This window comes from Gekko japonicus, unplaced genomic scaffold (genome assembly GCF_001447785.1).
Source record: "Gekko japonicus isolate JY-2015 unplaced genomic scaffold, Gekko_japonicus_V1.1 scaffold1162, whole genome shotgun sequence".
NCBI classification, from domain to species: domain Eukaryota; kingdom Metazoa; phylum Chordata; class Lepidosauria; order Squamata; family Gekkonidae; genus Gekko; species Gekko japonicus.
In genome coordinates, this window is record NW_015172038.1 from 364,894 (window position 1) to 388,028 (window position 23,135).

Consider the following 23,135-nt stretch of genomic DNA (forward strand, 5'->3'; position numbering starts at 1 on the left):
CAGTTTATGCTGCAGAGATTCTCTGGTCTGACCTGAGTCCAGTTGGGTTTGGGCACTGACTGCCACAGTGGCACTGGTTCTAGGGGGCACACTGTACAGGTTCTGCTGCTGTCGGCCTGGCAAACATGCCCCCTCACACCAGCACACCTCACTTACTTAGAGATTCTTGCTGCCTGTCCTTTTCCCATCCCCATAGGAAAAAATGGAGAATTGGGGGCACCCTCTTTGGATGCCCCTGGAATTGGACCCTCTGGTCCAATATTTTCAAAACTTTGGGGTTTTGTTTGGGGAGAGGCTCCAGCAGCTACAGTTCAAATTTGGTGCCTCTATCTCAAACCCCCTCCCACCCAGCCCCCTGAAAACTTGTTAGAAGATTTTTGCCGTTGACTACAATGGCCCCATAGAATATAATGGACCAATTTTTTTCGGAAATACTGAAAATTTTCGGATATCTATACAATACTGGTATTGGTATTCGGGGGTTTTCGGTATTCTCGAAAAAATTCAGGTTCAATATATCCGAATCCGAAAAAAAACTATTATTTTCCCCTTGCACACCCCTAGTATAAACATCCTTGCTTTCTATATAAGAAAAATGGTACGTTCACACAATACTTGAGAAAAACACTGCTGCTGCACCCTACCATAGCACGTGTATCTTTAATTTAGGTATGAGAAGGGCTGAGATGGAAGACGGGATGGTTTATATCCAACAAAGCAGTGCCACAGCCTCCTTCTGGAGTTGGAAGGAACACATGCCCCTTTGACAGCCATGTTGTCCATGCCCAGATGCTGGAAAGCCTGCACTCAGCTTCAGTCAGTTGTGATGTGGGAGCTTCCCACACTGTCCAAAGCTCTTGAACCACACATCCTTGAAATGGCCCTCCTACTGTGATATGCTGAGTTTGGTGATGAGGAGGAGACAGGGCATCTATCTGAGGCAAAAAGGCAGCTGCTTGCTCGGGTGAAAAATCCTCTCATGGCATTCTTAAGTTTTTTAGCTCCCAAGGGGGCTATTTTGTACCACCAGCTTTAAAACTTTACAAGGCCAAAACACTTGCCCAGATGCTCTACGGAACGCTGCTTGGAGCGCCTCCATCTAGCTATGCTCCTTTGGAGCTAGTCCAATCGAAATTTTTGAGAGCAGTGCTCCAAGTTCCGAGATGCGTATCCAACGCAATGGTACGGCTAGAGACTGGCATGCTGAAGGTTGAAGCCATGATTGCCTTATACTCCATCTTCTATTGGCTGAAGATCAATTTGAACCCATGTGGACTAGTGCCCCTGATTCTGTCTGATGCCTTTGAATCTAATTGGCTGATTTCTGTTAAGCGGAAAATCTCGCTCTTGGGGTATTCTCCCTTAGCGCTTTTGGAGATGGGTAGGGACCGAGCTAAGTTAGAAATAAGACAGAGGATTAAGGATACCGAACGTCAATTAGATCTACAGGTGTCCCCAACATTTATAGCGCCAATTAGAATTAAATACATGGTTGCGCAGGCCCCATATCTTAACGTTTTGGAGTCACGTAAACTTAGGAGGGCATATACTCTGGCCAGATGCTCGGCCTTACCCTCTGCAGTTCTTGAGGGTAAATTTAAAAAAATACCCCGAACAGAGAGGCTATGCTTGTGTGCGTTGGGGGAGATTGAATCTCAGGAACATGTGTTCCTAAGATGCCCGGTATTTGAAGAGGCTCGTACTAAACTTATTAATCCCCTTCTGGCAGGCACTTCAGATCAGGACAAGGTGGAGAACTTGTTTCTTAACCTTGAACACACAGCGCTCTATCAGATTGCGAAATTTTGTTCCTTGGTGGTAGAAGCGCATCAGCATGATGGTTGGCACTCGGGTTAGGACTGTTGATTTTAACTCGTACCATTCCCTTTGGTAATATGTTTTATTCTTTTATACTATACTGTGTTTTATGGCAGCGCACTCTTAGTTTGGTTTTAACAAATGTAAAGTTTATATTGTTAGCACCTTTTACCTTGCTGAATTTTGGAAATTTTACTATTTGGCCATTGTAATTTATTTTTTCTGGTTTTATATTGCTGGCTAATCGCTGTTACAATAAAATTCATTCATTCATATCTGAGGCAAAACACTCTCCGACAAACTGGGGTGCTGAAGCCACCAGCAGAGTGACTGCAGATGGCACCATTATTTGAAAAAGGCCGCAGAAACTGGCTATCTTGTCCTGTAGGGACACAGTGGCATGGAGTACTGGGGAGAAAAGCAGGATATAAGAAATTAGAATTAAACAAAATCTGAATGGGTTTCGGTAGCCTCTCTTTGCTGGGAGACAAGTTCTGCCAGGAAGATCTGAATCAGACTCCAAGCCATGTGAGATGGTAGAACAGAATTGTGAAGTATCCAGGTTTGCCAGAAAACACAAACCGGTAAAGCATCTGGTCATATCTTTTTTTTAAAAAGGAAAAAAAGGTAATTTTTATTCTTTTTCATAAGCAGCAAAGATTTACAAGGTAAGCATGAGCATAGTCAGCTCTCAATGGCTTCATACATTTCATACAGTTTGTCGGTATTATACAGTTTGAAAATTACCAGATGCAGAGTATTTATTACATCAGGTACTGTTTCTTTGGTAGATAGATGTACAAGTATGGGGTACCATATACATACAATGTCACTGTGACCACCTCTAGATAGATTTTGTTTCAGCGTATCTGAGATTTTCTCCATTATATAAAGGTTGGTCATATCTTTAATGTGGCTCTCTCTACCCTTGAATCACAAAGAGTCTGTGACCATGCCTCTCATGCTTCAAATAAATAAATAAATAAATTCTTCCAGCATCTTTCTTGGTAGTTTGAGTAAACGTTTCTGGGAACAAAAGGAAACAGGTGATGCAGATTATCTTAGATAGTTCCTTCTTTGGGAGAAGGCTGAGGCTCCAAGTTTTCTCCTAGCATCAAGACTGTCAGAGGTTTGGAAATTAAGGGCACTGCATTCAGGCGCTGTGGTGGCTCAAGTGGTTAAGACGCTGAACAGCAAGCTGTGGAAGGTCAGTAGTACAGCAGTTCGAGACCCCAGTGCCGCATGACGGAGTGAGCTCCAGTCTCTAGTTCCAGCTCCTGCCAACCTAGCAGTTCGAAAGCATGAAATTGCAAGTAGATAAATAGGTACCACTTCGGTGGGAAGGTAACAGCGTTCCGTGCGCCTTGGTGTTTAGTCATGCCGGCCACATGACCATGGAAACGTCTTCGGACAGCGCTGGCTCTTCGGCTTGGCAACAGCGATGAGCACCACAACCCTACAGTCGGATTCGACTGGCTTTCGAGCAAGGGAACCTTTACCTTATTCAGGCTGGAAAAGAGCCTGTGAGAGGATCATGTATGGAAGGGGCAGCCTCACAATCATTAGACGAATAAATCATCTCAACTGCCCATGCTATATAAGAAGTAAAGGAGGCTCAGAGCCTGGCTCTGGGAGGGACAGGAGAGTTCTGGTGTGGGGAGTGCAGCCCAGTGCCCATGAAACCTTGGACGAAGAGTTAGGGGATTCTTATATTTGCCCTTTTTCCAGTACCAATCTAAATTATTTATATGGATCTTAGAAGACCCATTCACCAAAGACTGGCCTCAAGGAGAAAGAGAACAGGACAGGACTGAAGCAGGTTGAGAAGGCCCTCTGGTGGGCAAGCAGGCAAACTGCACTCCCCTGCCCTTTGCATTCCACCATGACTGGTAGTAGGGAGGGAAGGGGGGCCCTTGATCCTGAAGAGATGTCACCTGCACTGAGGTGTATACTGGTAAGCATGCTGTTAAAGAACAGGAACTGGGACTCAAAATGGCTCTTGGTGTCTCTCTCCCAGCACCGTGGTGACCTCTGCCTGCCTGACTCGGGGGGGGGGGGGAAGCCTCCAGTAGGCAGGTCCTGCCATGCAGGCTCTCACAAGGCAGCCTCAAACCATCGCTCTGTGTAGGAACAATGGGCTTTTGTCCTTTGGAGGCCACTAGGCTGGGGTCTGTTCAGTAAAAGAACACTGATGCTCTTGGCAACTGGGTCCAGCAAACCTGCTCTTTCTTGCGTGCAACGGGATGGGCAAGCCTTAGAGGCCACCGTGGCAATCTTACTTCCACAGGCTGGGCTGGATCCAGACTAAATTTTCCACTGCCAGTTCCCCCTTCCTGCTACAGACCCCCACTTTGCCCCCCATCTGCCATTCCAGAGGGTCTCCGATCCTGTTTCAGGCAGAGAGAGTCAGAGACAAGGTCTGTTCCACTGACATAAATGTCTGCTGTTAGTGGAAGACAGCATCTGGATCTAACTCTGTGGCTCCCAAACTCCCAAAGATAAAGAAATCTTCTCTGTCCTTTTTCTTCTCTCAGAGTGATAAGATACCAAATAAGGGGAAGAAAGGAGCAGAAGGCAGATGGAGATAGGAGACCAGAGAAAACAGGTAAAAGAGGATGAAGAGGAGAGGAGCCTAACTGTGAAGCATACAGGACCAGAACAGTGATTTTTGTTAAAGACTTTTCTAATTAGCATGGGCAAGTGGGACGAAGAACCCACCCAGGGGAAATTATGTTTTCTATTTTCTCATTTGTCTGTTTATGACAGAGAATCTGCAATGCTTGTTCAAGACTAGTGCATAACCACAAAAATACACATAAAAAAGAATCTGTCAGCTGAACTGGTTCTGACCCCAGAGATCGATGCAATTGTGGTTCAGGCAGGAAAACTAAAGCCCAGGGATTTGCTGTGTCTGAAACAGAATCGTTTCAGAAAGAACATTCCTCATGGATAAAACTGAGGAATACAACATGCATTAGAACCATCACTCTCGTTAATTAACGGCATTATCCCATAGTATAATTTAGGAAATGTGGTAAAGATCTTAGTTAAAGCAAGTTTTGGAAAGTTCTTCCTACAATTGTAATTTCACTTGCTACTTAACAAGCTTGCCAATATGCTGGCTGAATTATGGGAAAGAGCTCTTCCTGAATGTGCCAGCTGCAGCAGCCCCTACCCATTCCCAAAGGAGGAGCTGCAACTCACTCATATTCAAGGCCGCCATTCCCCCTTGTGGTGCTGCGGGGTAGACATTTGGCACGTTTGTCGTCATGAAGTCTGCAATCTGTTGCAAAGCCAATAAGCCTGTCGGGTTCTTTCCTTTCTTGAACTGCTCCTGGATCATGGATTCCAATTCTTCACAAAAGGCCTAATAGAATATTACAATGGTTAGCACAATACTGCCAAACAAGAAACATAACTTAAAGCTTCCCTCCCCCACCCTCAGAAGCAGCTGACAATCATTATCGAGCCAACTGCTGTCCTTTAGGTGCACTGCCCAAATTAGAGACTTGATAGGAAGAAGACACATAGAAAAGCTAACATACTGTGCCTCTTACGCAAGCATTTTGTAGGGAGAAGAGTCTTATTTTATTGGCTTGTAATACAGCAAAGGAAAGTAAACCAAGGAACAGCAATAAGACTACTGAAGACTACTTCATGCAAAAGTGATTTTTCTTCACAGATCACTTGTATAAAACAAAATCATAAATGGTGATTAGCATACAACAAACTTATTTTTCTATCTGGCCAAGCATTTGTGTGGCAGTACATAAAAGCAACAGCTGTGCATTTGTCACAGGCTGCAGTATAACCTATAATTTCTTACACAGAAATTATCTCTGTGCAGGAAAACAGTCATTGTCTAAAGCAGCCCTGCATTACAGAGCAACTGAAAACGAGACATCAGGATGGTACCTGAATGGAATTCTCTAGACATTTTCAAACCCTTGTTTCAGCAACAAGGGTCCCAGCTGGGATCCAGAAGACTGTGCAGGAAGCTTCTACATCAAATACACATAGGGCTACTAAATAATCACTACTCCACCCCCTTCCAAAAGCAAGACACCAACCTGCTCCTGAAACTTAGGGAAGCTGCTAAAGCATCCCCAATGGAGTACAAGGAGATGCAATGGGGAAAATCAAATCTGGGACACCAGGGTTTGCAATTCAGGTGTTTACACACACCTTAAGATTCTGGATCCTGCCATCCAATTTAAGGCTGCCTGTTTGGACGTGTGTTTTATAAGAACATAAGAGAACATAAGAGAAGCCAATGTTGGATCAGGCCAATGGCCCATCTAGTCCAACACTCTGACACACAGTGGCCAAAGATACCTGGTGCCATCAGGAGGTCCAGCAGTGGGGCCAGGACACTAGAAGCCCTCCCACTGTTGCCCCCCCTCCCAAGCACCAAGAATACAGAGCATCCCTTGCCCCAGACTGAGAGTTATGAAACAAACATCGACATTATTGCCATTCCTGATGCAGGTCTTTCTCATAAAATACTCTTTTGCTATGTAGTTTTTAAAAAATCATTACTATTCACGGAACTCTGCTAGCTAGGCTGTATTACATTTCCATCACCAAGCAAAACCAGATGGGATGATGACTCTTACAGGGCTCTGAAGAATCATGGAGACTCTCTTCTTTTGCTCCATCATATTGAAATCCTGGCGAAGGTCAGGAGCCATGTTCCTCTCACGCAGGTACTCCGGATTGTTTTCATCAACTCGATCGAAATACCTCTCTTTATGAGGAGCTGTGGGAGGTGGTGAAGTTACCACCTCTGCTCCAGATTCACCATTCATAGCACTACTTTAGTGATCCTACGGAAACAAGAAAACTGGTCAGGAATATATTAAAAGTAAGGTACAGGTTTCCCTTGCTCAAAAGCTAGTCGAATCTGACTCTAGAGGGTGGTGCTCATCTCCATTCCCAAGCCAAAGATCCAGCACTGTCCAAAGACGTTTCCATGATCATGTGGCCGGCATGACTAAACGCTGAGGCGCTCAGAACGCTGTGTATATATTACTGACTGATTTATGTGCTCTTACCACACCCATCCTCTTTTTCAAAACAACAACATGGGAACTGTGAATGTTGGTGTGACGACCCCTTTTCTGTGGAGGTCTGGTTTTACTTTAAAGTGTCCCTTTTAGTTTATTTTTCTTTGGGTATCCGGCTGCCACCAGGAATTTTAAGGCTTTCCAACCTCTTACTATAATATATATTTCTATCACTGGGTAGGTGTACCATGGGTCTAGGCATTCATGAAGGTCGATGTGGTCTGAGGAAGGATTATTTGCTGAGCTGGTATACTTGAAGGAAATAGGATTTATTTAAAGAAAGCATCAACACGAGAGCAAACAATGTAAACAGAACTGGGAATGATTTGAACCATGGCTTGGTGTCTCTCAGAAGCCACTCTCCACTGACAGGGATATTTCAACTTTGTAACACTTTTCACTGTACTTTTTCCTAGACTCTCAGCTTTTAATTTTAACTCCTATAACACAGAACTAAATGTCACTCTTTTCACACACACAAATAAACATGAAATCGTTACAGTTGGGTTCTGTGTAGTTTGACCACGCTCTCTACTCAAACCAGGCTGGAGAAAATTATCTACCTTTACAAAACCAAGCAAAATGGCTCTTTAGTCCCATTCTCTACTGACTGCCCACTCAATTGAAATAATTTATATCCCACCTTTCCGTTAAAACGGCCTTCAAGGTGCTGAAAGCCTAGGACAACATACCTTTCCTTCTCACTTGCTCAGCACATGGTCCTCCATTGGCAAGGGAGCCCATTGCTCTGGCACGAGGCACTTTCTACTCATGCCAAGACCAGCCTTTCTCCTGCCTCTACCTTGAGATGTGCTAAGCTCTTTAAGCAGCATTCATGCACACAATCATCTGAGCATGCCAGTAACTTACAAGTCCCACTCCTGAGAAAAGTCAGCAACTGTAAGTAACATTTTGAAGTCGCTGAAGTTTTAGGTAATATGTTTCAGGTCCTAGGAAAATATAAGGATAGAGATTTCTTTCATTTACTTTCCAGATACTATTCTACTGCTTGTTCAATTCCGTTCAAACACTTTTGGCAATATCTGACTGCATTCTTTCTGTTTCAGATGTCCCCTGAACTTCTAAAGGAAAAGCTGGCATGACAACCGGAAGGCCAGGGGCCTAGGAAAGAGAGCGAGCCAGTCTATGGCTGGACTGCTCAAACAAGGGGACATGTCCCAGTTAAATGAATGGAGTTGGCAGCAGTTGAGTGGTTTGAGGGGATTAGAGCAGACAGCCCAGTTCTCAGAGCCCTGGAACTGGCAGAGAGCCAAGTAATATCATGCACAGCAATAGCTGCAGTACTTCTCATGCACCCTCACCAGGTTTCCCTCCTCCCTAGCTTCAGAGGACAGCCGTGTTGGTCTGCAGCAGGAGAGCCAGATTTGAATCCAGTCGCACCTTAGAGACACCGAGTTTTGAGGCATAAGCTTTCCAGAGTCAACCAGATATCTGACAAAGGGAGCTTTGGCTCTCAAAAGCGGATACCTCAAAAATCGGGTTGGTGTCTCTAAGTACACTCAAATCTGACTCTTTTATGGCCTTCGGCTTCCAAATGACATTAAAGCTGTTTGCCTCTTTATTCCTGACCTTTATTTCCCATAATTCCAGGTGGTCCGCCATGTCATATTTGTTATGCCTAACAATGAACTGTCTCCTGCTCAGAGCCCTCCAAGCATTAAATCATTCCCCTCCTTCTCCCTGATGAATTTATATTAGCAATACCTTCTTACTAATGAAGGTCCCGCCCCCCCGCCCCAATATAGTGGCATTCCCAAAAGGCCAGCGGTGACTTTCTAAGTGCTACAGAGATGGCCAAAGGAGACAGCACATGAAAGCTATTTTGCCAGATATAACTACCAAAGGACCAATCAGCTGCTGGCAATCTTTATATTTAGTAACTTTAAAATTACAGCAGTTTCTTAGCTTGTCAATATTAGGGATTCAGGAAGGTAGCCGTGTTGGTCTGAAGCAACAGAACAAAGTTTGAGTCCAGGGGCACCTTTAAGATCAACAAAGTTTTGTTCTGGGAATAAGCTTTTGTGTACATCCACACTTCTTCAAATGCATACAAAGAGATCGGAAGAAGTGTGCATGCACACAAACACTTAGACCCAGAATTAAATTTTGTTGGTCTTAAAGGTGCCACTGGACTTAAACTTTGTTTTATTGGCATATTTATGAAACTGAAAAGTATAAACACCCTTGATTTCCATAAGAAACCCTGCAAGTATGCCTAATATTTGAGAGTTACAAACTACCAAAGCTCATGTATCTGTTGACATCTGAGAGAAAGGTGCAAGAAGTTGAAGGGAAAAAACGAATTCTGTAGTAAACAAAATAAAGATCATTGTTCGGACAGAAACTCTCCAAGAGACACAATAGGTAGGACTACCAGCATGTTTGGATATGAAACCAAACTTTGCAACAGTGAAAACACCAAATTCTTAAATAGCATATTACCATTAAAGACATTAAACAAAATAAAATCTTGGAAATTGGTTTTTACAGGAGTCCCCAAAAAGTTTTCATCTTGTACATTCGGAACAAGTGAAATGCTATCAGTAAGAACCAATACCCCAGACCATCTCCCTTCTTGTCGTAATACTCCTCACCTGCCCTATATACCTTTTCCAACTCAAAATGGAAATGGTTTAGGCCACATTACAACCCCCATTAGCCTTTAAGGTTCAACAGACTCTGCTGTTACCTCTACAGACAATATTCCAAACCCCACCGTTGCAAAAAGATATCTAAAAGCATATTATATTGGATACTACTTTTACAAGTCATAGAAAGAAAAACAGACAGAAGAACTACTCAACATGACAATGAAAGAAGATTGATAATAAAAGGAACTAGGCAAAAACAGGAAGAATGATATTGGAAACAAAGTAGAGACCACACCCTTTTGTTATCATCCAGCTTCCAGAAAACCAAAAAATAAAATAAAATTGAGCAACAGATCTGGGACCTGGCCCTTCAATCCAATAGGATCTGTTTGCAGCAGCACCCTACTGCAACACAGTATACTGAGGATTTTTTACCGGCAGACTATTGCACTGCCTTGGAGATTCCTAAGTACTGGAGAACCTTCACTTTGGCATGCTTCAATGCCTTGCCCTCAGCTTTTCTAGAAGGCAGATATCTTCACATTCCTTATTCCCAACAGATTTGCCCTTGTCAAATGGAAGAGGCTGAGACAGTTGAACATGCATTATTATACTCTCCCTAATATAATGTAATATAATGATGGAGCTGCGGTGGCTCAAGTGGTTAAGACGCTGAACTGCAGGCTGTGGAAGGTCAGTAGTTCAGCGGTTCAAGACCCGGGTGCCGCAAGACAGGGTGAGCTCCTGTCTCTAGTTCCAGCTCCTGCCAACCTAGTAGTTCAAAAGCAAGATATTGCAAGTAGATAAATAGGGACCACTTCAGTGGGAAGGTAACAGCGTTCCGTGCGCCTTGGTGTTTAGTCATGCCGGCCACATGACCACGGAAACGTCTTCGGACAGCGCTGGCTCTTCGGCTTTGAAACGGAGATGAGCACCGCAACCCTAGAGTTGGATTCGACTGGCTTTCGAGCAAGGGAACCTTTACCTTTTTAATATAATGATAAATGTTCCCAATATATTACACTGATTTTAATAAATTCCCTTGGAATTTTCACACTTCCCTCCTCCTTCCATACTTTTCTGAAGAAATTACTTGTAATGAAACAAAATTTTGTATAACAACATGCCCAATCAAAAACAGATGGGTCTTCAGATAAATGACCCCCTCTATTGTGAAATGATTAATTTTAAGTTATGTTTGCTGATGTTTTAACTGTATGTTTTTATGAATGTTGTAAGCTGCCCTGAGCCCGCCTCAGCAGGGAGGGTGGGATAGAAATCAAATCAATCAATAAATGTGTGCAAGAATTTTGAAACATTGGATTATAACGGCACATATTAAGTCTTTTCTGCTGGTCTTAGTACTCCATGCAGTAGTTTTATTGTTTTATTTATACTTTTCAAGCTGATCACGTACTGATCTGACCAGACCCCTGTTGTGGGCCTCTGCATTGTACTGGCAGTGGTGCAGACACAGGAAACTGGCAGTGACTGAAAGCATAAAGACAAGCATTCTTTAATTCTTTACCTAAAGAATTATCTTCACCTAACACTGTAAATTGTCTTATATTAAGAACTTTATTCCACACATTTTAAGCGAGCAAAACCTTGTCTCAAAATATTTTATATCCCCCCCAAAAAAACACAATGTGTATACTGTGTATACTGAAGACAGTCCAACCCGGTTGGCCCAGGCCAGCCTAACCCCATCAGATCAGATCTCGGAGAGACTTCCGGTTTTTGGCAGCACAATGGCGGACGTGACCCTGGTGAGCTCCCAGGGTCGCGATCCGAACTCCAGCGGCTGGGGGGGGCAATTGTTTGCTACCCCCCAGAGCCCTGGGTATGGGCTCCTAGCCAGGGGGCTTTTGAGGGATTGCCTCTTCTCTGGCTCGATGCCGTGGAATTGAGGCTTCCCTCCACCCTGAAGGTCCTACCGCTGTGCGGCCGTATGGCTTGAGAGTTGCTGACCGGGACAAGCACGTGAAGATCGGGCATTTTACACGTAACTGAGGCAGGTCCTAAGACCAACAATGAACAGTGAGTCGAGTTGAACACAGAACACCGAGCTTCGGCCAGAAAGCCCCTCTGATTTAAGCGAGCGGGGGGGGGGGACACTCCCAGACGTGAAACCTAAATAGAGCATTTTAAAAAGAGGGCGCCAGACGAAAAAGCTATAGAACTGATTTAAAAAGCACACAAGAGCGCAGTAAAGCGTTTTGGTGGAAAACAGAGACTTTCGCAAACTTTCTTAAGTGGTGGGGCAAGGAGGTGAGAAAGAGAAACTATCGCAACTCAAGCCTCCTTCCGGAAGTAGAAGCCCGCGACCGGAAGCTACCAATGAGCTTTCACAGCTATTAGCTGAATCTTTGCGCTCTCTGCTAGACCAGATGACAAACATCAATCAACAATTGACGACTTGGAACCAGAACTTTGCTGCACAACTGGAACTGAACGAAACTCAGAAATTAACAGAGCAAACAGCAGAAACACTGAAAGAAGTTAATGCCAAATCTAAAAAGGTGAAAAAGCGTGTACAGGAGTTGGAAAAGAAAAGAATGACTGATGAATCTCAGCTTTTACAACTACAAATGGAAAAAGCAAGCTTTATCCTGAGATTACAAGGGGTTCCTGAGACAAAAGGAGAGAATCTAAAACAGGTATTGGGCGATCTACTTGCTCCAGCTGCAGATTTAAAAACGGAATATCTTTAAAGCAACATTCAATACAAATGGCTGGTTCCCGAAGGCTAACTCTTCAGAATAAACAACAAAAAAAGAAAGAATTGACTCTGTTAAGAAAGCAAATGAAAGCTTATGTAATGATCTTCACTACTTGGGTTTTTAGTGGTTAACTTTCCTTTCCCTGTAGATAATAGACTCCCTACCCCATTTTTCTTTGTAGTTTATAGAAAATCAATTAAAAATTCTCCGTCGGGGGGCCAAAAAAAAAAAGATCAGATCTCGGAAACGAAGCAGGGTTGGCCCTGGACAGTATTCAGACAGGAGGCCACCAAAGAATTCCAGGGTCCCTATGCTGAGAAAGGCAAAGGGGATGTCTCTCACCTTGAAAACCCTACAGGATCACCATAAATCTGCACTTTATACACACACACACACACACGACATATAGAACATATTTTCAAGGATATGTGGAAATGAGACTATCGTTCACAATTTGCACTAATGTATATTATGAGCACAGTGTTGGAGAGTTCAGCACTTTCAGAATTATTAAGTTTAACTGGCTAGCCATATATTGTCAGTAAACTACCATTTGTACTCTGGGTATGTTCTGTGTAACCTGCCTGCTGTATGATGGGGGGGGGACTAGCCTGCATTTCTCTGTTCATATCCTCTCAGTGCTGCTTTGCCGTTTGTTTTGGCTTTGGAATGTTGTGCTGCCTTTGTAGTTGATAAGACTGTGAGAACTGCTGCTGGAGTTCATTCCCAATCTGGCCGGTGTGAATCAAACGGCTGGAAGCTATCTCCCGCTTCGATTTTCTCCCGCTCGAATTCTGCTGAGCACAAATTGTATTCATTGGCCAACCCTGTTTGTTTCAACTGTCTATATCTGTACATGCTTGGCTTTGAGTTTCATTCCTGACATTGACCATGGAAGTGTATCAATAGTGACTTGTAATAAAGCAATCTATTCTTATGAATCGTTGTGGACTGCAACTGCTCTACTGAACCTGACATATATGCAGCTAGCCACATTTGATTGCATAAAACTGTCTCTGCCCAAATTAACACAATACCTTTTGTCTACCTCTATATTCCTCCCAGATGGCAAAAAGTGAGGTACATGTGCCAAGCTGGCACACAACGCAACAGTTTGCAAACAAACATGCTTGTACAAAACGAAGGAATTTATTACATAAATATGCCAACTTGTTCTAAACTATGCAGTTTGCTAAAGCAGTAAGTTTAGGTTTGATAACTATTGTAAATCTGTATTTTTCACTATATGCAATATTTATTTATATTAAGTTAGGAACTTTTAAAACATGGTTTTCTTGATTTTGTTAGGAATTCCATCAAGCCTGACCTTAATATTAGCCTATCAAGGGCAACTGAATAGAAACACATTTTTATTTTTAAATTAAACCCAAACTGTCTATGTACTTTTTAACGTAGAATTCCTCTAACTATATGAAAGTTGCAGCAGCCAGTGTTAATATTGAGCTTCATTCAGGTTGTTTGTAGCACCTTTCTTTCCCCTTATTTTTCTGTTGCAATGATCAGTCATCTTCTCCATACCACTTTTAATTATTTTCTCTCTGATCCGTCTGCACTTTACTAAGCTGCATGTTCCATACATGTAAAGAACTAAGTCACACTGTTCTGTAATTCATTAGCTTCTTTTCCTTCTGTCAAGGTCAGTTTTCCTTTCCTAGCCTGTCAATGTAGGCCTTTTTTCTCTTGGCCTTGATTCAGGGTGGAGCTTTTAGCTGTAAGCTACAATTACTGTATTTGAAACAAAAACGTAGAATGCTACACAAAAACCAAAAGCACTCTTCTGCTTAAGAAAGAAATTAATCTAAAATGTTGGCTGCATCACTTGACATTTCTGGCAGCTGCCGAAGGTCTCTGTTGTTTTTGTTCTTTTCTTTCCTCCAGGCCTGTATCGTTTTTACACAGCTGTCAGTAAGAACCAATATAAAGCAAGCTGAGCTAATGTACTTTTCACTATCAGAATTAAACGCAGAAGTACACGGATAGACTATCAGTGCATCTTATCCACAGTTAGAACCAGCCACATCTACTACCAGACAGGTAAACATACTTAGTTAACAACTGTTCAAGCTCTTCATGTCTTAGCACAGAGAGCTTTCGAAATAGCCTAGCTATAGCCAGGGCAGCAATCACATGGAACGGAGTTCTAGATAGGGGTGTGCGCATGGTATATACCGAGCCAAATAAATACAAAAAAAATTTATTCAGCCAAATACAGAGCAGAGATCTGTATTAGGCTACCAAAATAGCCACACCCGAATAAAAGCTGATATTATTCGGCTTTTATTTGGGTGTGGCAAGTGAAGGGAAGGGGTTTAAAGTTTAACCCCTCCCCTCCGAGAGTTGAGCCACAGCTGTGGAATGACTCCTGACAGAAGGGAAGGAGTTTAAAGTTTAAACCCCTTCCATCCCCTCCCTGGAGTTGTGCCACAGCTGCAGCTTGACTCCAAAGAGAAGGGAAGAGCTGGCTGGTTCCTCTTGCAGCTTGGTTTAAATCAAGATGCAAGAGCAACCCCAGGATTGGCAGGGGTGGCAGCAGCTCAGAGCTCCCGCCACCCCAGGTAATCCTCTCCCAGCCAGGTCTGCATGCAGGGAGAGAGACATTTCAGAGGATTTCTGCTTCAGCTCACAAACAATGGAGGATAGGGGCATTTCCTTCTGGGGCCCATAGAATTGTACCCCCCTGGTCCAATGTTTTTGAAACTTGGGGAGTTCTTTAAGGAACCTCAAAAAACATCCCCTCCAGAGCCCCAGATTGATTCTCCATTATAGCCTATGGGGCCCATAGGCTATAATAGTCTCCAGGCTATAACGGAGCCAGGAAAAAAATATTTTTTTGCACACCCCTAGTATCCTTTTCAGTATGATCTATAAGCTGCCTTGAGTCACAGGGAAAGGTGAGATATGAATATTTGAACAAATAAGTAGTTTGGGCAGGTTGGTTACATTTAAGCAACTTCTGGTTTGTTAGGTTAGGCAGGGTTCTGACAGTGATTGTTCCACCTCTGTTATACTTGACCTGTAATGCGTTCTCGTATTTCACCAAAAAAAAAATTAGACTGCAAGAGTTGTGTCCCCCTTCCCCCCCAAGTGCTGGTATGTTTTTTAAGGGTCAGTGCAGGGCGCCGGACCAAGGCCAAGTCTACCGATATAGTGGAAAGGGGTGGGTAGACCTGTTCTCCAGAGGCCTGGTCTACCCATGTAGAGGACATTTTGTGTAATGAAATTTGACTTGATTCTGTTTTCTCTTATTCTTAAAATATAGTTTAAATATAGTTTAAAATAATTCATTCTGAGATTTTTAAAGATAATGGAAATAGCCTAAAAATAATTTATGCAATAATCAAATATAGACTTGCTCACAAGTTTAACACCACTAGCTTTTTTCACTCATGAGGTAGAATTTTTGCTCACAACACTGTGGAGCTTAAGGGGAAATTGGCCTGATATGTTCTTAAGTCAGTAAAAGATATATGCTAGTTAATAAAGATTTGTTCCCCTTTTAAATATTTCAGACTGCAATTTAACTTTTAACCATTTATTTTTATTTATGTCATTTACAGTCTGCTTTTCTCACTGAAACTCAAGGCAGATTACATAATGTAAATCAAATACAGTCAATGAGATGGGACATCCAAAAAAACTGCAATAGGGTTCGATTACAGAAATCTGAAAACAAGCAGGAATCTGAAACAGATCTGAAATGAACCATAACCATCTAAACATGACATGTTAAGTAAAGCAGAAATGACACAAAAGGAGCATACGTATAGCAACAGGCCAGATACAGGGAGGTCCAAACTTGCTTAATGTAAGAGCCACACAGAATAAATGTTAGATATTTGAGAGCCACATGGCATCTCTCCTTATATATAATTGTCACTTGGGGTGGCAAGATTTGATGCGCAGCAAAATCAGTTCGCTACCTGCTGTGTCACTCACCCTGAGTCCGTATCCATTGCCTGCCTGCTTCCCTCAGTCCTGCCCACACAGCCTCCGGCCACACTCTTCCCCTCACTCTCCAGGGAGCAATCCAATGGTATGGCCACTCCAGTGGCCGCTCCTGGAGAGAGGCAAGAGGATGGCCCCACCTGGCCTCGCCATGACCTGCTTGCTCCCTCTGGCCCCGGCCCGAGCCGCCCTGGCCGGCGCCACCGATGTCACCTTTTCCCTTGCCAGCCTCCATATGCTGCCTGCTCGCCCCTCCCTCTGCCGCGCTCGCCGCCTCCACTCACCCTGGCCATGACAGCGGCACCAGGAGGAGGAATCTGAGGTGAAGGAACGTGGGGAGGGGCACCAGGCAGGCAGGAGGGAGGGAGGGAGGCGGCCAGCAGCAGCACTACGGCCGCCCCAGAAAGAGAACACGCCGGCTGGAGATGCAGACGACGGGACAGGCAGACAGCGCTGACAGGAGGAGAGAAGGTCGGGGGCCTGGGGGGAGACAGTGGAGAGAAGAGTGTCAGCTCCCTGAGGAGAGACAGTGGACAGAAAAGGCACAGGGAGCTGACAGGCAGCCCACCACGGAGGCGTCCCGCAAGCCATTGGACGCACCAGCGTCTCCCCTGCAGTCTCCATGAAGCCGTCGGGCACCATGGACACTCCGGTGGGCACTCTCACAGGGAGGCAGGAGGGTGGTCCCACCTGGCCTTGCTGCAGCCTGGTTGCTCCCTCCCGGCATAGCCCAAGCCGCACTGGCCTGTGCCGCGACGACGCCTTCTCGCCCGCAGCAGCCTCCCTCCACGGCCTGCTCGTCCCTCCCTCTGCAGCCTACTTGCTGCCTCCACTTCGCCCAGCCACGACACCAGCAGCACGAGGACAGCTCTGAGGTGAAGGCCTGCAGGGAGAGATGGCGGGCAGCCAGAAGGGAGGGAGGCGGCCAGTGCCGCGGCTGCCCCAGACACAGCACGCTCCAGCCAGGGATGCGAATGACAGCACAAGGCCGCTGGGATGGGCAGGCGCCGCTGATGGCGGGGGAGAGGGTCAGGAGTCTGGGGGGAGACAGTGGATGGGAGACAGTCAGGTCCCTGAGCAGACAAAGTTCAGGATAAACCGTCATGGGCCTCAGGGGCAGACCGCAAGCTACTCAACTCCACAGGGGAGGGAAACACTGCCGGCCCGGCCCGTCGCACCTCAACAACAGGCTCTTGGAAGGAAGAAGAAAGCGGGGGGGGGGGCTCTGTCTGCTCGGAGACAGCCCACCCACAGAACTGCTGCCATCCCGTCCCCTCGCCACTCACTGCGTCTGGGGAGCGGGAAGAAAGCAGGGGGCTGGGGAGAGGAAAGGCCCCACATCTAGCTACATCCTGTTGTCTCGCTTCCACAACGGGCTTTGTTCCTAGTGAACAAATGAGACTGCCAAAATTAAAGCAAAAGGGGTAAAAACAGATAATGATATTTAACTTTAGACGGGGAGGGAGGGAGGGAGGGAGGGAGGGAGGGAGAGGTGGAAAGAAAGCAAGAAGAAGAAAGACCAACCGGGGAGGCATGCCTCCCCTTTCTTCGCCAGACACCCTGCCAGGAGCTGCACAATATGTGTGAAAGAGCTGCATGTGGCTCCTGAGCCACAGTTTGGCCACCCCTGGTATAGTCCATAGTTCCTATCCCTTTACTAAAGCATCTTTCTGAATCATTCCATTACAGTACAACTCCACTGCTTATGTAAAAAAGCCCTCTGGAATAATTCCATTTCACAGAGTTGTCAGAACGTTGGGAGCGTGGGATCTTTCCTAACCACACCAGGCAGACCATCCAATATAGTGGGGGTCACAACAGAGAATGGACAAATACAGGCACTTATTGATTTTTTCCATTTGCCAGGTGGCACGTGCAAAAGGCCCTGCTGAGATGAGCAAAAGTGTCATGGCAGAGCATAGGGAGAGAGCTGGTCCTGCAGATATGAGGGACCAAGGCCACGAATATCCTGAATTGAGCCCAGTAATACACCTGGCTGTTCATTCACACAGAGATACCAAACACCTAGCCAGATAGAGGGATTAGCTAGGATTGGGAGGAAGCAGAATAATTATTTCATATGCACATAAATCTCACTGTCAAGTGAGTGAGGCAACTGGGATGGCAAAACAGGATGTAAATATTTGAATGGTAGCAGGTAGTACATGGAAGACAGAAAGGGGGAACGGACCATTGGATACTTACTATGAAGGGTCCTTCTCTTCTGAGGACAGGGTGATTCCCACTGTCTAAGGGAGGTAGGAACAATTTTTCTTCAACTTCCTGTCTCCTGCCAGTGGGAGTCACGCTCTTCAGTTTGGCAACTCTGACAGCAGTAAGATTAGACCTCAGAGGAGAAAGACCCTTCACAGTAAGTATCCAATGGTCCATTCTTCCTCTGAAGTGGAGAACACCTTGATAGAGACCTGCCAAAGCAGTGACCTCATTTTGTGGGTGAGTTTGCAGCCCCGGATATAGGATGTTTTCGGGGGGGGGGAGATAAAGAGTGGGGATCTTAATCAGATTACCACTGAATAGATTAGATTAGTGAATAATATATTTAGTGGTAATCTAATTAAGAGCCAAGAGGAATTCATCTGGAGTAATTTAACCTATATTGTTGGGGGGTGTTTTTAAAACATCTGTATCTACTATGGGGAAAAAAGAAATCTCTTTGACCCAAGTCATAATCACTTGGGATGTTCTGCAAAACTCATCTGCCGAAGGCGGCATCAGCAGAATTACAGGTGTTGATTTTGTAGTGCCTAATGAATGTGGATACAGAGGACAGGTTGCTGCCTTGCAAAATTCCTCAACAGTTCCGTGTTTGGCAAAAGTGGCTCTGGTAGCAGCGCTTCTGACTGAATGGGTGGCGATGCTTGCAGGAACAGGAATCTCTCTAGCTCTGTGGGCCTCAATGATGCAACCTTCAGGGTGTTGCTTATAGCTGATTTGGACATGCTTTGAACCACGTTTGGAGGAGAGATGGAGACCAACAGAGCGTCGGTTTTCCTAAGATGGTTAGATCACTGAATGTATATTTTGAGGACTCTTCTGACATCCAAAGTTGCCTCCCCTTATCTGTTCTTATAAGGACATGTGTGTGCAGTATCTGTGGGTCGAAGTGTCTTAACACCAGGTCTATGGCCCTCAACTCCAGAAGGCCGATGTTCATTTTGGTTTCTACTTTGGACCAAGTTCCTTGGATCAGTTTGTTGTATAGCGTTGCTCCCCACCCTGACAGGCTGGCATCTGTGAAAATTTTATGCCTCTCTGGCAACCAATATGTCTTGCCTTGTAGCAGGTTGGATAATCGGGTCCACCAAGAGAGACTGACCTTCACCTGGGCTGGTACCAAGAGAGACAGGTCTAACCTCCGCATGATCTGAAGCTGGTACGGCCTCAACAATTGTGTAAGGTTACTGCGTGTAGACGGTTCCATTGTACTGCATCTAAGCATGAGATCATCAGGCATAAGAGCTTAGTCAGGGTCATGAGACAACCAGATCTGACCTTGATCATGGTCCAAGACATCTCTCTTATTTTCTGTACCTTGTGAAGATGTAGAAAAAGACAGTTGACAGTGTTGTCGATGACCACTCCCAGGTGCTCCAGCCACTGAGTGCGGGGAAAGGAACTCATTTGTAGACTGACTATGAATTCGTAGTCCTGAAGACATTGGATGGTAGCCTTTGTCTGAATGAGATTTGTTTCTGGAGCTGGAACTCATCAGGAGATTGTCTAAAGATGGATGTATGTGAATTCCTTGTTCCCCTCAACCAGACAATTGGATTAAGACCTTGGGGGAAAAAACCCTTGGGGCTGATGAGAGCTCCAACGGAAAAACTATTAATTGGAAATGGTTTTTCCTAATACAGAAGCAAAGTTACCTCTTATGTCTTGGAAGAAACTCCCCTGGTTGCAGAGACTGCATTATAGAAGGGAGTGTTTCCATTCTGAAGTGTCTTGAGTTGATTAATCTGCTAAGGAATTTCAAATCCAGTATGGCTCTCTAATCCTCGTTCTTCTTCAGCACTGTGAAGAATATGCACTAAATCCTGGATCCCTGTCTCGGACTGGAACTGGCTTGATGGCAAGGAAGTGATGAATTACTTGCATAGTTCTGAGATGTGTTTCTGACCTTTTGGAACTTGGTGATTGTATGAATCCTTCTGGTGGGGGGTGGGAGAACTCGATTGAGTAACCCTGGGTGACTAACTCCACAGACCAGAGGTCTGCTTGTTGTAGTATCCAGATGTCCTTGAACTGGAGTAGTCACCCCCCACACACACTGGAATGATGGAGGTGGTGTCATGTCTTCAAGATGCTTTCCATCCTGCTCCAGTTTCTCTGAACGAAGACCAGACTATCTGGAGAATCTGGGGTTGGGACCATCTCATCTGTGGAATGGTCTTGACTGATTCCAGGTTGATATTCTTGGCAGGCAAGTTGGGTGTCTACAGAAGGCCTGCTGTACTGTTGCCTGTCCATCTGTCTTAAGGTCCTGGGCAATGCCTTCTCTTTGTCTCCTGTTTTGATGAGGATTTTGTCTAGACAGTCTCCAAACAGTCTATCTCCCTGAAAGGGGTAAGCTGTAACAATGGCCTTGGAATGGAAATCCACTTGCCATGCTCTGAGCCAGAGAGTCCTTGCAGCTACAGCCAAAGACATAGCTCAAGATGGAAATATGAGTGAATCCAGAGTGGTGTCTGCAGCGAAGGAAGCTGCCTTGAGAATTCTGTTAGACCCTTCCGAGGTGTCTACTAGACCAGGGCTGGCCAAACTGCAGCTCGGGAGCCGCATACAGCTCTTTCACACAGTCTAATTTAATGTTAATAAAAAGCAAATGTGCATATTTTTCAATAAAAACGCTGTGTGTTTGTTCACGTCTTGCGGGTCTCAAACATCTGATGTTTATTGTGTGGCTGTTACGTTAAGCAAGTTTGGCCACCCCTGTACTAGACTCTAGTAGTCATTGCAGGATCTTTCTAGACCAAACAATGGTGGCCCTGGAGACTATGGAGGCTGCTGTAGAGGCTCTAATTGACATAGCCATGGCTTCGTGGGCTTTGCGTCGTGCAAAAACCCACCTTTTTATCTAGGCTATCATGAATGGAGCCTTGGTCCTCCTCGAATAGGAAACCTGAGGATTGTTAAACTGTAATAGGGGCACCCTTCAGGTGCTTCTGATATGTGGAATGGAACAGGCAAAAAAAATAGTGAAACGAAGAATTAAGGACATTGAATGTCAAACTGATATTGCCAGTATACAAAATATTATGAGGGCAAGTATTAAAAATACAGTTGAGCCAGCGGATTACCTAATATCATTGGAAGTAAAGGAGCTCTGAAGAGCCTTTTCCTTAGCTAGATGCTCTCTCCTCCCTTCTGCTGTACTTGATGGGAAACATAAAAACTTTCCTTATGCGGAAAGGCTTTGCACCTGCCCACTCAGGGAGATAAGAGACCTTAGAACATATGTTCTTTAAATGCCCACACTATGAGGTGGCACGTAGAGAGATTATCACTCCGCTAATAGGAAAAAACTAAATGAATTTATTTTAATTGACAAACATCCCAAGATTACTCATCAACTAGCCACGTTTTTGTAAGGTGATACTTAGGTCACGGAAATTGTTTAGCGGTTAGTTGCAAGTGTAACTTTTATGCTAGTCTTGAGTGCATTTTACTTGGAGTGTTTTATTTTATATTTAAAAATTTTATATTGGTTTTCAATTTTTCTGGAATGCTTTATCTGTAATATATATAAACTAGGAATAAGGCCCGTTGTGGAAATAAATACAACAAGTTCTAGAAAGAGGCTCTGGGAGAGCGCTCTGGCTTTGGGCAAACAGTGTCAATTTGCTGTGGCGACCTCAGCAGGGTATAATGACAGAGTCCACTGTTTTCTCCAGAGGAACTGATCTCTGCTACCTGAAGAGCAGTTGTAATTTTGAGTGATCTCTAGCCCTCACCTGGAGATTGGCAACAATTGTTACCCAGGATGAAATGGCTGGTCTGGAGGGTGGAGTCTATGGCATTCTACCTGTCTGAAGTCCCACCCCTCCGCAAACCCCACACTTTCCAGGCTCCACCCCTAAAATCCCCAGGAATTTGCCAGCCTGGAGTTGGCAACCCCATCTCCTTCCCAGCTAACCATCAACCTACCATTATCTGCCCCTTTGACTTCAGCTGACTTCTGCCCTCCCTTCTGCAGAGCAGTTGTAATTCTGAGTGGTCTCCAGCCCTCACCTGGAGATTGGCAACAATGGTTCCCCATGAGGGACTGACTGGTTTGGAGGGTGGAGTCTATGGCATTGTACCTGTCTGAGGTCCCACCCCTCCTCAAACCTCACCCTCTTCAGGCTCCATCCCTGAAATCTCCAGGAATTTCCCATCTGGAGTTGGCAACCCTATCAGGACTGGCCCCAATGTTTTTTCTCCCAAAGGCCAAAATAGGTGACAGGACCCAGCTTAGTTGCCTACCAACAGGCACTGAGGGGAATGTAGGGTTGCCAGCTCTAAGGAGGGAAATACCTGGAGATTTGGGGGGTGGATCCTGTGGAGGGCAGCATGGGGCAGGGGGGGGCAGAAGGACTCAGCAGGTATAATGTCATAGGGCCTTCCCTCTAAAGCAGCCATTTTCTCCAGGGGAAACTGATCTCTGTCATCTGGAAATCAATTGTAGCAGTGGGAGATCTCCAGGTCCCACCTGGAGATTGGCAACCCTAGGGGAAAGTCAGCTGCACAGCAGGGGGTTGAAGAGAATGGTTTGATGGCTGCTGGGCCAAGATTGGCAACAATACTTCCCCAGGAGCAAATAGCTGGGTTGGAGGGTGGAGTCTATGGCACTGTAACCTGTCTGAGGTCCCCCTCTAAAACAAATTCATGCAGCAGCCAAATCGCTCCCTCACAACTTTAATGCCAGGAGCTCACCAAGTAGAATTTTG

At 45.0% G+C, this 23,135-nt stretch overlaps 1 protein-coding gene across 10 annotated transcripts in view; it reads right to left on the reverse strand.

Annotated features, from left to right (window-relative positions):
• Positions 1-6,639, reverse strand: part of ADD1 (adducin 1) — a 59,500-nt gene extending 52,861 nt beyond the window's left edge. For all 10 annotated transcript variants that reach the window (XM_015420657.1, XM_015420654.1, XM_015420656.1 and 7 more), the window contains exons 1-2: positions 6,435-6,639; positions 5,023-5,185 (exon numbers count right to left, since the gene is read on the reverse strand). In XM_015420657.1, the coding sequence (XP_015276143.1) occupies positions 5,023-5,185; positions 6,435-6,626 (355 nt within the window). In that variant the 5' untranslated portion in view covers positions 6,627-6,639. The remainder of the gene's footprint in view (positions 1-5,022; positions 5,186-6,434) is intronic.
• Positions 6,640-23,135: the final 16,496 nt, after the last annotated feature.